Below are 16593 nucleotides of genomic sequence, written 5' to 3' on the forward strand. Positions count from 1 at the left end.
ATTTATTACGATTATTTTTTTTCAAATAATTAAAATTTAAAAAATATAAAATCTTGTTCAAATGAGAATATGTTTTGAATAACTCCACTTAAAAATTACTTTTGATAAATGATTTTTAAAATAAAACATTTTCATCATGGTTAAATGTTGTTTTTGGATTTCCAAACTGTTGTATTTGGATTTCCAAATTCTATTATCTACCGAAGTTGTTACTAGGTTGAGTCACGACCAGGTCGTTCTCTTTAAGACGTTTCGTGGCACTACCCAAAATTGTGCAAGGTAGACTATCAACCACGCCGCCTCTAGGATAAAACAAGTCCAGCTACAACTGTGCGGTTAACTACTGCATCGTAGAAAACCGTTCGAGAATTACACCTTCAAATATGGTACTAAGACAACTCTTTAATACTGAAACCACTTTAATATGGTATTATTACCATTCTATTATGGTGCTAAGACCACTCTAATATGGTGTTTCCACCATTCTAACCTTTAAGTTCTCCAAACTATCAATATGATACTATGACCATGATGTAGGATTTCTACATGTCATATAACTATATACACGTGAGTATAATATAGGATCGTATCCACAAGGAGTTGCGTTAATCATAAGCGTTTTCACAATAGTTCACATTAAGGTATCCTTTATAAATTGTTTGTTTGTAAAACTATGTTCCTAAACGACATAAAAGTAAAAACGAGAGAAGATCGAACTATTTCGCTTGCGGTATAAGATAACAAGCAAGCATAACAGCAGCAATCTCTTGATCGATTAACAGACTCTAGCTTTATAACCAATATTATCACAATCATTTCTACAATATCCTTCGTGTCCAAAGTGATATCGTTATTTCTAAGTTATCGTTTAAACATTCGTGTCCAAATCCCTTAAAAGATAACAAAGTCGATCGGATAACTTAATCGACCGTGTCCAGCCTGATTAAGTATCCGAAAGCATTAAGTTCTTGATTAAATGCGATTATCAAAGATTTACAAACTTGTCAAGAGTGATATAACTTAAGATAGATTGTTATTCTAGTTCTAGATTCAAGAGTTCGTGTCCAAATCATCTTGAATCTCTTTGAAAGCATTAAACACAAGAATAACAACAATATTGAATCATTAAGTTAGAACCTTATACATTAAAAGATCAAAAGATTACATAATAGCTTGTTTGTTTACCTCAATACTACAAGAGTAGATAATAGCTACACATAGACATGTAAACTATGCAAAGGATGAAGGAAAGATGAAGATTCCATGTCAAGATCCTTCGTGTCCAAAGCGATCTTGAGTTGAATCTACTCCTAAACCACTTGCTTTGTGTTTCTCTCTTTGAAATAGCTCTAACCTCTCTCTTAGAATGTATGAAAATATCTAATAAAACAGTGAATAGTCCAAAAGAGAGGTAAGAATGCTATTTAAATGGGCTGTGTTTTTGCACCTACGCTAATAGCGAAATTCACGCTAATAGCGTAGTAGGTCGGCTTAAATGGTGGCCAATGGAATTGTGCCACGTTGGTCCTTTTGCTCTGCTTCGCCCAAATCACGCTAATAGCGTAGTTCTCTGGAGCATTTATGCTAATAGCGAATTTCTTGACAACCAGCTTCTGCTTCGCTCCAGGTACGCTATTAGCGTAGCTGTCTGGAGTGATTACGCTAATAGCGTAATATTCGCTAATAGCGAATTCTTCAAATGTGCTCCAGAATCACACCCCAGATACGCTAATAGCGTATCTCTCTGGACTTTGTCATTTCTTTGAACACGCTAATAGCGTAGAACACGCTAATAGCGTATGTCTTTGAACTTTGACATTTCTTGCTCCTTGCTTGTATTTTCCTGCACAAAAAAGGTAGAATAAGGCTCAAAAGCATAAATGACATATTTGCATAATATTTGGAGTTTTCCATGGATAATCTTGCAAAACAAGTCACTAAAATGCCTAAACTACCATATGAAATATATCACTTTTGAACACTTATCAAACTCTCCCCAACTTGGCTTTTTGCTTGTCCTCAAACAAATCAATCGAAAAGGAAACTTACAAGGCTTTGGACAAGGTTTTCAACACGGTGTCAAACAATTCAAAACAAAAAATTTCAAATGGTGTTTCAAATATGATCGCGCGGGCAAGCATGAAGTCCTCTGCTACTCTAGATGCAAACTAAGAATGTGAAACAAGTCCTAAGCACAAACTATACATCATAAAATTCAAAACATAAACATAACTATCTATGAACCACACCTAACACACTTCTTTGAAAGTAGATGAAATATAATAATAACAAAAAGCGAGGGTAATGAACACACATCCAACAATCATGCTAACATCCTGATTAAGTTAGGTGTCCATCCAAATATAATCTCAAAAAGCACAAAAGCATGGATCAAAAGGTCTTTCAAGGGTTATAACTTGGCCGGGCTACAGAAGAAATGTCATATGTGGGGCAATTGATCAGAAAGCCTATCAAAGAGGAACATTCTTTGTATCACAAATTGAAATCCATAATCTTCCCTACCAATCATTACAACCTTTGGTGATAAACAATCTAACCAATAACTTTGACAACTTATTCTGTTTTTGATTTTTTTTCTTTCTTTTTCTTCTTTTTCTTTTTCATATGTACAACTTTTTCTTTTCTTCAATGTTGTCAGGTTATTTTAACAATTTCACCAGATACTTGACATACAATGCCTCCTTTTCTCCCCAACTTGAATACAACAAAACTCTAATTTAATGTTCCCATATCCTAAGGCAAGGGACAAAGTACAATAAGGTTAAGGGTTCAACAAAGTAAAAATATCAAAGTCCTTAGAGAGTCAAACATGAACTGGATTTTTGAAAAATTTCAGGCTAATTCAATGAGCATTGTGCTTATGAATATTGACAGTTCATGTTTGAGGACTTGATTCATTTGGCGTATCAGATACTCGCTCTTCTCACTGGTAGGCTTTATATGGTCAATTCGGTTAACTCAATTCAAAAAGTGCCTTGATCCTTTCCATGCTTTCAAACAATTCAAAATAATTATCAGATTTAACATAAAAAAAACAAGTTAGACGGTGATTATCGGTCTCCGGCATATAGTAAACAAATTGAAGCTACCTCACATTTATGTTAAGTACTAAGTGGTTCAAAAATATTTATGTTTATGACAAGAATTAGATGAGATACATTTTGTGCAAAGTACAAGTTTCAAATTCTTAGTAAAAACCTAGAATAACGGGAAACCAATACCTTGGCTTTACGCTTTCTCACAATTAATATCATTATCACTCACCTGCTTTTGCTCAAACTTGGCTCCTTGGAGCACTTTAAACTTTATTGTTCATGAGCAATTTTCTTTTGAGAGACACAAGCAAGATTTAAACCAAAAATTATTCATCCAAAGCATAAGTTAAAAACCAACAAGCTAAGTTATTAAACTAAAATAAAATAAAGTACCAAAGTATCAAGTCGAGCACTAAAAACCACAGTGCTCGAAGAGTACAAAATACAACGAAATTAAAATAAGTACCAACAACAAATTAAAAAACATTAAGTTCAAAAGCATAATTGAAAACATCACTAAAAACACATAAAATGATCACTGATCATCATCCTCTGCATCGTCCATGTCCAGATCCACATTATCATCTCCAGCATCATCAGGTGTGGCCTCATCATCCACATCACCCACCCCCACATAAGGACATGGCCTGCCCTCAGGCCAGTGAACATAGGTCTGGTACATGTCAGGTGTCATGACCGGGTACTCAGCATTCCCCGGATGCATATGAGCATTGTACAGATCCTGATGGATGCCCATGTTGCTCCTGTAAATAGCCTCATTCTGATCCATTATGAAGGTGTTCTGGTCCCGCACATACTGGTTGTGCAACTGCTGTTCCTGCATGAAAGTCTGAAAACCAGCAAAATCAAAAGTGCCCTCAGATGGGCCACCCTCGTCATCAGAAAAGTGGTATTGGGCTGCCCTCTGCTCTCTCTTCACCTAGGTATGAATAGCAGTGTCATTAATGGAGCTCTCAATGTCTTCATCAAAAGGTCCAGAAATGATTACTCCATTGGCTTTAAGCAAGCCCATGATAAGTCCCGGAAAGATCAGAGCAACTTTCTTCGAACCTGTGGCACACTTTAAAGCGACCTGCTTCATCTCATTGGCGATGATCCTAGCAATATCGACCTGAACTCCTTTCATGATACACCAAATGAGTGGGAGAACAGTCTTTGGGGCATCAGAAGTGTGGGCTCTGGGTACAGCATTATGCACTAGAAACTGGAACACTAAACACACCTTTGTGTTCATCTCTTTGGTGAGTGCATGTCTGATCTCTCCCTTGTCATTCCTAACAAAGTACCTACCCTTCAGCATAATATCCCTCTCGATCTGCTTATACTTCCAGTTTCCTTGAGCAATTCTTTTACCATACGTACACAGGGTAGGTACGGTTGGATCAGGAGAAGGTTCTAGCTCTAAGGCATTGTTGAGGAAGGCATTAATTGAGTCTCTATCAAAAGGGATTTCTTTCCCTCTCACAAGGGAGGTCCAGGCAAAAGCATCAGCTAAGGTGGTAGGTGAGCTGTCAGGCACAACATTGCAATAAAACTCCCTCACCATGTCTGTGTTAATTTCGGTCGCAGGATAGATGAGTTTATTCCATTTGCGATCAAAAAAAAAATGGAGCATCTCTACGTGTTGGCCATCTAGGTGTATGTCAAAAATCTTTTCATGCCAGGTCTTGTATTGTCTCATCTTAATAAACCTGTCAGAATGGGCTGGTGTGGGGAAACAGTTATCTGGTTGAGGTGCAGCTGATGTTGAGGCAGATTTGTCTCTAGGACACTTGGTACCGGTAGTTTTTGGTGGGTTCTTAGGTGCCATCTGCAAAACAACCAGGAAATGCCAACATATTGTATAGAAAGAATTAGCGCAAAATGGAATTGGTCATTTAAAAATAATAAAAAATTTTGAAAATCTGGGCAAGTTCAGAAGAAACACGCTATTAGCGAAACATACGCTATTAGCGAAATTTTCTAGAAAATTTCGCTATTAGAGAATTTCTTCGTTCTTGCTTTTTTCAGATTTTCAAAATCTTTGTTCCTGCAATTTTCACAGCACAATCCAGCATATTTCAACCCTAGTTTCACCCTATGTTTCTACAAAAACAATAGAATCATGAAATGAACCTAAATCACAACATTTACACACAAATCATTCAAACCCCTGTTTTATTCAAAAATTTACCAATGGGTCTAGATTCAAAACAGAATGTTTGTTGCATGTGGGTTGTGATTCTTGTTCCTTTCCAAACTATAATCAATGAAGAACAATCTCTAATCACACAGCAAAACTCTAACCCTAACCTAACCATTGCTAAACATGCCAAAACATGGATTTTTCAATTCAAGAACAAAGAAAGGGATGGAGAATCAAACCTGTTAGTCAGTAAGAAGCAATGAAAATGCAAGATGCAGATTGATGCAATGAAGAATATGCTTGACTTAACTTCAAGTGGGTTTGATTTTTAGGGTTAGTGTGAGAGGAGAAGTTTTTGTGTGTGTTTGTGAGAAAAGAAAGAATGAAACCGTAAAAAGGGAGAAAAGGAGTGGGTTTGAGAATTTATCTACTCATGGTCATTGTACGTACCTTCACAAAATGAGAAGAAATTGAAATGAAAATTGCATCGAAGAATGATTCCTCAACTCCTAGTTGATTAAGTCTCCCTTTGCTATATCTCAATTGTCTTTCTCCAAAATTCTCTCAAAAACGAATTCAGAGCTTTATTTATATATGAAGGTAAGTGAAATTTTGCTAAGCTAATCGGTGGTCGCTTATAGAAATGGTCTTTCTTCACCATAAAGTAAATCCAATTGTTTTTTTCAGGGTCACTAAATTGTCATAACACACTAAGTGAATTTATCAACTTTCGAAGCTAATTTTCCCCGCTTTACTTCCTAATTCATTGCCTTCAATTCACTAAGCCATCTGTAGCTTGTTAGAGAATTTGCATAAGTTCTAAATCTTCAATATTGCGTTCAATGTTCCTATCTAACACTTTCATCCTTTAGGGTGTGTTTCTATTGAGGGTTTAGGAGGAATTGAGATGGGAGAATTTACTTTTCTTTTTTAATTTACGGACTATATAACATGTTTTTCTAAAATAAATTAAGTGTGATTGAAGTATATATTATACGATTATTTATCATATTAATATGTTAACTTTTTAAAAAACATTTTATAGTGTCCGTAAATTAAAAATGAAAAGTAAATTCTCCCTCACTTCCCCTCATAAACCCTCTATCCAACCACACCCTTAGTGTTTTTTCTTCAAAACCTATCAAAACAAGAAAATATGTAAAGGTACATACTCACATACATAAAAAAAATATATCTTATTGTAGGTCATTTCATTAGAGTAATCGTCAAATTAAGATGATTATCGACTTAAACAAAGTTAAATTGATTAAAAGAAAGGTGTAAATTGAGCTTTCATCCAATTAAAAGAAAGGTCAAACTTTTGTTGGTCAATGAATTATCTAACCAAAGTTACCTATGGTTATTAAGAAATTTCTTACTATAAGTCAATTGATGCGAGTAATGGTCAAATTAATTAAGATGATTATAGGCCTAAACAAAGTTAAATTGATTAAAAGAAAACTTTGAATTGAGTTTTCATCCAATTGGATAAAATGTCAAATTTTGTTGACCGTTGAACTATCTAACCATAGTTAACTATGATTATTAAGAAAAGTCTTACTATAGGTCTTTTGATTAGAGTAATGATTAAATTAAGATGATTATCGACCTAAACAAAGTTAACTTGATTAAACAAAACTTTAAATTAAGTTTTCATCACATTAGAAGAAAGATCAAATATTTGTTGACCAATGAATTATCTAATAAGGGTTAACTATTAGTTCAAGTTAATAAGTGCCTAGAAAAGTATATAATGGGAATTTATCAACTCTCCTAAACTTAAAACTTAGTTTTTCCTGAAAAAATTCTTATAAAAATAATTTAAAACATGGTTCAAACATCATTAATACACAATAGACATTCAAGATTTGTAAGCAAACCAACACGATAATTTTTCAATCCTTTTAAAGCCTGCATAGTTCATGAAATTAAATTAAATTAAATTCAAAACATTCTTGGGATATCAATGAATCAAAATATTCTACTGAAACTGTACTTGCAAAAAGCACAATAAGGAATACTAGGGTTTAGAATCGTATTCTAGGGTTTATGCTGATTATTGGATGTCTTGAGGAAGCTCTGAAGGGTTGTATTTATAGCATTCTATGGGTCTGATTTGTGGTTACTTAAGCAGCAAGTAATGGGGATGTTTTGGGTATTTGGGCGCTTTCTAGAGTCTTCTAGAAGCGGTTAGAGGCGGCGTCCTAGAGAGGAAGCGCTTTTAGGTCTTATGACCCTTTTGGAGGGCGCTGAGGCCTCTGGAAGGGTCTAGATGCCCTTTTGAAGGTCTTTTAGGTCTTCGGAAATATAATGACGGTTCAGAAACAATTGCTAAATCAAAGTATGATGATCAAAAATTCCAATCAAAAGTTAAAAACTCATGATTACATTCCTTAGAAACAATGTTTCACTCAATTCGTGCAATGAATTCACAACAAATCAATTTTGATAGTCATCTGTGCATGTCACAAAATATGTAATGTAGTATAGACTTCGAAGAATCATTGTTTTTCTAGGTACGCAAAAGTCTAATGTTAAGAATCATTCCTTTTTCTCGCACTCAACCTTCTTGGTGATTTTTTTTTTGTTTCACTTGACATTTTTTTCTTTTCTTTTCCACTTTTACTATTAAGCCTAAACTTTTATGATCAAGCCATCTGTTTCTTAACTTTGATCATATCCATGAATTACACACATAGTAACTAGAAGAGATTAAATCAAAATCAACCGTGTAAACACGATACTGACTCACAATTTATATAACATGAGATGCACACAACTCTTATAAGGGGTACTCTAACTCATAAAAGATATTACATTTTAAATTAATTGTAAGAAGCATAAAAGGTTACCCCATCAGTCAGAATAATATAGTCCTAAGTACCTCTTCCATTCTATTTATGAACCATCCCCATACATAGTTATGATTAAGTTGGCTACTTCACCTTTAAAGATTATTTTGTTCCTCATGTTCCATAAGCACCAAATAACAACATGCCAAATAATATAAATCATCATCTTTGAAATTTTTTCCAATAAGTAGAGAGTTAAAGTGTAAGAAGTGGTGATGACATTGTAAGACTCCATTGCAACACCCAACAATTTATAAATTTCACACCAGGCCATATAAGAAAATGAGCAAGACAGGAAAATATGATTTACTTCCTCCTCCACATTGAAACACAAAACACAAGAAGACATATCAGGGTCTAAAAGACACTTCAAGGTCTTTTGAACAAAAAGTTAAATAAGGAAAATCTTGTGTGAGTTGTAAAAGATAAATGACATAAATGAGGCGTAAGATAAATGACTAAATTGTTATAATATATAAGATAAAGGATTGCTAAGGAATTTTTTCCTATGTTTAAAATGTGAGTAATGCACCATGACAAGCATGCACCATAACACCCTTCTCAGACCCTATTCATTGTCATTTCTATTTTGGTATATTAATCATCTTCTAAGCAAGTGAATCACATAAATAATATGATTAAAAAATTATAATAATTGAAAATAAAATACCACAGTTTTGTCAACAAAAAAAAATGACATGCGTACATATGTCAAAAAAAAACTGTTAGTAAGTTAGTCGACGTATATGCAATGGACATTTGGGGATTTGTTAAAACTTACCTAATACAAAACTTAGATACAATTGTTTATATGCTTTTCGTATAGTTCTTACCTAAAAATACACATTGTTTTAGATATAGTAAATTTTAAGAAAATTATGGATTTGATAAAATCATGGTAAATTTAATTATAAACCATACAAAAACACCTAAGAAATTGTAACTAAATTTTTTCCTAAAACTTATAACTCTTGGGGTTATACTCTTTCAATTTAATGAAGTATATTCCATGGTTATTATTATGTTTACTTAACACCTATGAAGCACCTTCTTTCTTCTCTCTTTTTCAAACCCAAACCATCACTACTTTTCTTCTTCTTAGCTACTGAAAATGGGTGATTTACGGTCATTTTTGACCCAAAATCATCTCTCCGAATTGTTTTTCCATCTTTTTTAGTCAAATAAGTTAATTTTATATATTTTCAGTCTTCTTTCGTTTGTTTTTTGATTTTGTTGTCTTTGCACAACTCTGTTTGTTTTGATTTACCGTCTTTGTGCAGTGTGTTTGTTGATTTCCCGTCTTAGTGTGATGTTTATTTGATTCCGATTGAAAGGAATTAGCTTTGAGCAAGTGCTGATTCAATCAATGACATTGGCATCGTCGACATGCAGATATGAAGACATAGTTATTCTAGAGACTTTAATTTGCTCACAAATTCATCTTTTTTTTTGTGACTTTGAATTTGTATTGTATCGATGTACTCTATCAATATTTAATTATTGGATTTTGTTTATTTTTGTAAAACAAAACCTATGAAGCACCGATGCGTCTAAATGGCCAGTGAGTCGTACTTGATACGCACTAATACGTCGTCGATACGTATCGAATGAGTATCAGAATTTTTTAATTAAAAAATTAAATTAAAAATTCTGATACGTCGTCGACACGCTTCCAACACATCTAAGATACGTCTTATGATTGTTCACTTTTTAGTTTTACCTTCCTTAATTACTACTCCCTCCGACCCAAATTTTAAGCAAATAAAACTCATTTTCTTTGTCCCAAATAATAAGAAAAAAGACCAAATTTTATCATATTTAATTATGTTTTTTCAAAAATTCATCTTTTCCAAAGAGAAATTAAATGCAAACTACATTTAATTTGCTCTCCTTGTCATTTTCTCTATAATCAATAACCAATCAAAATTGTTTATATATCTTCCTATAAAACTTATTTCAAGGATAACACAAGAAACATGATACAAACTACTTTATCTGTGATGTGAAATTATTATTTTTGCTTATAATTTAAGATGGAGAGAGTATTCTCTAACTTTAATAACCTCCTCTCTCTACTTTAATTGATGCAAGTCAACTCTAATGCACCCATTTAATTTATGGAAAATGCTACGAGAGACATTAGATAGCATTTTCCTTCATTAGTTTTAGGAAAATTCTAAGGTGAAGTCATTAGAATAACTTTTTTGGTGAAGTCATTAGAATGACCAATCATTGAGCATTTGTGTATTTAATGCATGCCACGTCAAAATTAAACATTTTTATTATTATTTTATTTTTAATCTAAATTTTTTTTTTGGATACTACCAATTCCATCTTCCCCATCATTTTCTTCCTCCCTTTCTCTCCAAAATTCCAGATCGATTAAACTGTTGTTCTGGCCCATGACCCAACCCTAAACACTCGTTAATTATTAACTTTTGCCAACGATCGCTCTCTATTTTTCTTTTATCATCGCACGCTCCTTCCCTGCTTTGGCAATTCTCCATTCTACTCGAAGTTACTTTAGATTTTCTTTCTCAATAATTGTCATGTTTCTTTCTCATCACTCATCAGAACCAATATGTAAGCATGGATACCAGTAACATATATGAATTTTTTTAAAGAAAAGATATGGATTTATAAACTATGAGAGGACCGCACATGCCCTTGAGGCCTTAGCAGTAGAAGTTGATGAAATCAAACTTCTTCTTCTAGGCGCCAAGGTTGATTGTGGTTCATTTTATGATGATGGAAGAACCGGGGTCCCCGGGGGAGTAAGGAGCCTAGCAACATAGAATCAGTGATTATAATTACAAACTAATCTACCAATAGTAGTTTTATTTTCATTTGTGAGTGTGCACGCGCACAATAATGAATAACTCGAACTATTTAGAGTTGCATTTCCTCATTTCAAATAGTAACCCATCAACTAAAATATTGTAACTCAAATATAATTGAATTGTTCAATTGGTTATGTGTAACATCATAAGTAGTTATCTGCAATTAATTCCAGATCTAGGAATGATCTAAAATGATATACCTTTTCTAAGGGAAACTGCTAATAATGCACATAAAAACAAACATCTATTTCTTTCCCTCTTCCTTATTTTGGCCAAATTCAATCTACTAATAATAGATAATGATGAATTAAGTATAGATAAATCATTCATACCAATCATAATCATGCTTTCCTCCTTCTACAGATGACAACACATCCTCAATTCCATTTCGAGCCTGTTTTGCTCCTCCAACTGATAGTCTCCCCAATTTAACAGAAACTAAATCCACAAATAGCAAAATCACTTTATATCATAAGAAAATAGAAACAAAACAAAAACTGCAAAAACCACTAAAGCAACCAAATTCAGAGAAAGTTATTGAAATTAGTGTTGAGCAATCAATTATCAATTTTCTGTCTCATCAATTATCACAAAAGATTCAATGATGATAACCTATATCAGAACCCACATGCATGCATTTGTTTAACTCATAAAAAAAGGATTCCAAAGGCTAAAACATAACCACAACAAAAAACATACCAAAATGATAAACTTAGACCAAAAAATAACATCTTTCCTGAAAAATAATCAAGGAAAAATATAAGTCCATCACCAGCATCATCCACCAATATCATAAGTTGCATTGAGTTTCAGTTGCACATACAAGGAGAGGTTTGTTCACTACCTCAGAATAACAGGTCTATGAAACTGATTCATAAAAACTTGGCCGGCAAAAATGGAGATATGTAAAGAGATATGTACTGAGCATTCTCTTTTTATTAAATTACATGATTCCAATGGTAACAACATTCAAATTAGGATTTTGTGCTAGGAAGGTTCAGAGGAGAAATAATAACTGAAAATTGCAAAGATTGACAATGACAAATCCTTATTTAAGCTCAGCAATCACATTGATTTACACTCTTCTAAATCCACGATTGTGATCACATTTTCAAAATATCTAATTGCTTCCTTTTTATCAAAACAACACATTATGCAAAGAAACTCAAACTATTCTCTACAATTGATCGACTGAGATGAAATGCACAACCATCAATAGTCTGAAAGAGAAACCTCATGAAAGATCAAACAATAGCAAATTAAATAGCATATCCCAAGTAACATATTTTTCACCTCATCTAAAATTTTAAGAATGATCAACCAAAGTCATTAAAAATCGATCAAATTTTCGGCAAGTATCCAACAAACACTTGAAAATTTCTTGCTATAAAAACATCAACACTCATAAAGAATCTCAAATTTACGTCTCATCTAAATTTTTTGGATTCATCAACCAAAGTCATCAAAATTCGAGAAAATTTTCAGGTCTACACAAAGAAAACTCATTTCAAATATGTTAAAGCCACAACAGGAAAATCACAGTTCTCAATGACAATGCTTAATAAACTAACCTTTTTAAGTATCTTCTTCTGATACCAAAAACCTTGTGACATAAAGCAAAACCATTGCAAATCAGTTTCACATGTGAAGAAAATTACACAGATATTTATGTTAAGCAGAAGAATTCCAGAATCATGATCTAACCTTGTCTGTTCCATAGATGTAATCACAATATGTGAAAACTGATGCAAAATTGCTCTGGATATGTCCTCAAACACAATTAAATCAAAATAATAATCAATAAAGTGGACAACACCTCATATTTACAACAAAAAAAACAAACAATAAAAACCCATACCAGTTGGACGCGATTTAGACAGTCTTGTTGAGCCCAATCTGCATTTTAAACACATGAAACCATAACCAACATCAATACACACAAAAAAATCTGGAAAAACAATGAAACAAAAATCACAGAATATGCATTCAATCATGACTTGGAATCCATCAAATGAGATTAAAAAAAACCCAATCCTCTCAGTCGATCAAAGAGGAAATGAATAAACAGCCAAATCAAAAAAGGAGAGAAAAAATTAATAAAAACAAACAACACAAAAAAGGAAATACATCAATAACCTAGACATGCATGCTGAAAAAAGATGAAGAACGGTGGTGATTAGTTTGTACGACGGCGACCACGAGATTGACGGCGGTGGTGTGTTTTGATTTTACAGAGAACGCACGCGTTTTTTGTGTTTTTTAGAGAGAGAAATGAAACCAACATCTGAAGAAGGAAATGAAATCACCATATATATATATATATATATATATATATATATATATATATATATATATATATATATATATCCCAAATGTTAGTGGAAACAATGAGGTGTCACCAAAGAAATTTCATCAATCGGAAAATACCAAAATGCCCCTAAAGTGCCCACAATGAGGGCAAAAATGGAATTATCTAGGGCTTGTTTTTTCTGGTATAAAACATTAGATTTGGCATTAAAGCCCGCCTCGTGGAGAATCTTTCTTAGTGTTTTTTGTAGGGGCATCTTTCTTAGCATCTTTGGTTTAATTATACATTTTGTACCCGGAAAATTAGTAAACCTGCAGATACGGTTGCAATATCCTTGTTAATGCAGTACCCGGAAAATTAGTAAACCTGAAAATTACCTGGAAAATTTTCCGTCTTAATATAATATTGGTATCAGTCATTGTGATTGAATTCAGATGGTTGTGACTTACCTGGGAGTTAATGGTACGTGATTTGTTTTCATGTTAACGATCACTTTATTCGCCAAATTATAGATTCATTGATGCTAAGAAACGCCACACTCTTGATTGGTGTTAGTTTGTTAGACTTGATTTGGGTTAGATCCTCCGTGTTGTTTTAATAGGCTATATTACCCATTAGGGTTGAACCACTTGGATTAACTGGGTCAGTTTTTTATGTCCCGCAGTTTTATGTAATTTTTTATCTTTTTTAATAATATACATGAGCAGGTGGCAAAGAATTAGAATGATAGAAGTTTTTCATTTTTATCTACTTGTTTTCTTTATTGGGATCATTTTTATCTATGATGAGTGAGTATTCTCTCTTTGTCTTGGGATCATGGAAATTGACGAACTTTCCATAATCTCATTCTTTTCTTTTGTTAAGCGAATTCAAAGCTTAATCTAGCCTTAGTGTATTTAATGAAAATATAGGTAAGCATTTTAGTCGAGAGACAACTTGCTGGAATTACAAGGCTAGACAAAGGTTTAGAATCATGAGAATAGCCAGATAACTTTTGGGATGAAATGAGTAATCAAGCTTAAAGGGTTGAGCTGACATTGAAATCATGAGATTATGAAGCTATGTTGGTGAGACATTTTTTTTGTAGGGGATTTCTGAAGATTAAGAAAAGAATATGATTTGGAATGTTCATTATAGTGGTAAACTTGAGATACTTTTTATTTACATAATTACGAGAAAAATGTAACCTTGATATTCACAAGTCATTATGGATATGATTCTCTTTTTATTACGACTTAAGAAAAGAATATGATTTGGAATGTTCATTATAGTGGTAAACTTGAGATACTTTTTATTTACATAATTACGAGAAAAATGTAACCTTGATATTCACAAGTCATTATGGATATGATTCTCTTTTTATTACGACGGCATACTAGTACACTTGCATGCGTGTCAAGTTTTTTGTCGCCAGTGTCGAAGACTTGTTGAAAAATTGAGGTAAAACTTTTCTTCTTTTAATCATTTAATTTACATTTTTTATTTTATGTTTTCTTTCACCTCTAGCTTGTTTCGTTTATGTCACTCCTTCCGTCGCTAAGTATAAGCACTTTAAAAAATTATTGTTCCTAAATATAAATCCTATACAAATTACTAAATGTATTTATTATTTTTTTTTCCAAACAGCCTAATTAATACTACTAACTTATTTTGGAATATAAAAGTAAAATTAAACACATAGAAACAAAAGACAACTTAATATTATTCACAGTCGAAATGAACATATTAATTACACTATCCACTTTTCTTGATACATGTGAAATTTGTCAAAGGGGTATATAATAACAGAGGGAGGGAGTAACATTTGGTAAAACCAAAGAATAAAAAAAATTAGGTGTCTTGCTTGACAGGTTTTTTCTTACTCTCTTTCTCCAAATACTTTCCCCAAAAGGGGTGTTTCTTCCAAACCATCTGCATATCCTCAATTGGGACACCCTTAGTTTCTGGAAACAACTTGTAGATGAATAAAGTCATGATGATTACAAAGCCAGAAAAGAAGAGGAACAAACCAAACTTGAAGTGACAAAGCATTTCGGTGAAGAATTGAGCTATGATGAAAATGCTGGTCATGTTGACAGCAACTGTAATACTCTGACAAGCAGATCGAATTTCGAGTGGAAAAATTTCGCTAGGTACTAACCATGCTAGAGGTCCCCAAGACCAAGCGAAACCTGAAACATATATGCAGATTACCCCTACGATCGTAATTGCAAACCATTGAGGCAATTGTCCTGGGTTCCCACTTGTTCCAAATGTTACACCAATAGCAATTGCCATCAAAATTTGACAAATCAACATTTGAGCACCACCCTCGAGGAAAAGGGTGCGTCGTCCAAATTTATCCACAACAACGATTGAAACCAGAGTGGCAAGAGGTTTAAAGCCTCCAATGATCGCGGCAGACATGAGTGAAGCTTGACTTCCAAAACCAATCGTTCTGAATAGAATAGGAGCGTAGAATGTGATCACATTCAATCCAGTGAATTGTTGGAAGAAAGGAATCATTATAGCGAAAACCATTGGTGGCCTATTTTTTCTCTTGTTCAAGGTTTTCCAAGGGTGTTTCACTTGATCCGAGGCTTCACTAGCAGCAACAATATCTTTAAACTCGGCATCAACATCATCTGTCCCACGAATTTTTGCAAGCTCCTTTCTTGCTGCTTCGTGGCGACCACGAGAAACAAGTGAGCTTGGTGAATCAGGAAGAAAAAGTGTGCCTACAACGAAAATCACCGCAGGTACCGCACCTAGCCCCAAGCTTAATCGCCATCCCTCACCATTCCATAACTTGGCACAGTAATAGTTTGCCAGATTGGCTGCAAACATACCAATAGTAATCGACAATTGAAAACACATGTTTAGGGCTCCTCTATATTGAGAAGGTGCCATTTCTGAGACATAGATTGGAACCGACTGATTGGCACATCCAATACCAAAACCAAGTAACAACCTTCCAATGATAAGCATCGCAATGTTCTGCGCAAACGAATTGAGTAATGCACCCGACACAAAGAATAATCCACCTAAAATCATTGTTGCTCGCCTACCCATCATTCTTGTTAAGCTAGATGCCCCAAGACTAGATATAAGAGCACTTATATAAATGGAAGATGTAAAGAATGTTAATGTTTGACTGTTGAATTTGCAATATTGATTTGAAGAAGCTTTTGTATTTATTTGCTGTTCATAAACAGAAGGAAAGAATTGTTTCAAGAAGGAATCCATGGATGTTACACCACCAGAAACACCATGATCATATCCATAAATTAATCCACCACTTGCAGCCATGACACAAGTGATTATAACCCTAAAGGTGAGTTTTCCAGGATATTGGGTTGCAACATCCATGTTTCCTTCCTTACCCATGATTTCCTTAGCAAAATCAGAGTTC

At 33.6% G+C, this 16593-nt stretch overlaps 1 protein-coding gene and 1 pseudogene across 16 annotated transcripts; both read right to left on the bottom strand.

Annotated features, from left to right (window-relative positions):
- Window positions 1-1589: 1589 nt before the first annotated feature.
- Window positions 1590-13238, bottom strand: LOC146936048 (uncharacterized). 15 transcript variants are annotated; one of them, XM_085751064.1, is made up of 7 exons: window positions 13031-13238; window positions 12753-12790; window positions 12599-12652; window positions 12466-12497; window positions 11594-11630; window positions 11227-11332; window positions 3455-4887 (listed from the first exon to the last, which is right to left on the bottom strand). In XM_085751064.1, the coding sequence occupies exon 7, from the start codon at window positions 4885-4887 to the stop codon at window positions 3997-3999; it is 891 nt and encodes a 296-aa protein (XP_085607190.1). In that variant the 5' UTR covers window positions 11227-11332; window positions 11594-11630; window positions 12466-12497; window positions 12599-12652; window positions 12753-12790; window positions 13031-13238; the 3' UTR covers window positions 3455-3996. The 15 variants fall into 15 exon arrangements, 13 of the variants coding, with proteins under 13 accessions (XP_085607195.1, XP_085607190.1, XP_085607191.1 ...); XM_085751065.1 differs by having other exon boundaries at window positions 12599-12663; XR_015030441.1 differs by lacking the exons at window positions 3455-4887; window positions 11594-11630 and adding an exon at window positions 1590-1843 and having other exon boundaries at window positions 12599-12663.
- Window positions 13239-14880: 1642 nt separating this feature from the next.
- LOC146936049 (sugar transport protein 1 pseudogene) lies at window positions 14881-16593 on the bottom strand (annotated as a pseudogene). The gene has a single exon (XR_015030442.1). The product of XR_015030442.1 is annotated as a sugar transport protein 1 pseudogene (transcript).

This window comes from Medicago sativa, chromosome 3 (assembly GCF_051527215.1).
Source record: "Medicago sativa cultivar Bolivia chromosome 3, Bolivia_mono, whole genome shotgun sequence".
Lineage (NCBI taxonomy): Eukaryota > Viridiplantae > Streptophyta > Magnoliopsida > Fabales > Fabaceae > Medicago > Medicago sativa.

Excerpts from the sequence above, each read along its gene's own strand:
- LOC146936048 (XM_085751060.1), bottom strand. The coding sequence starts at position 4,887 with ATGGCACCTAAGAACCCACCAAAAACTACCGGTACCAAGTGTCCTAGA.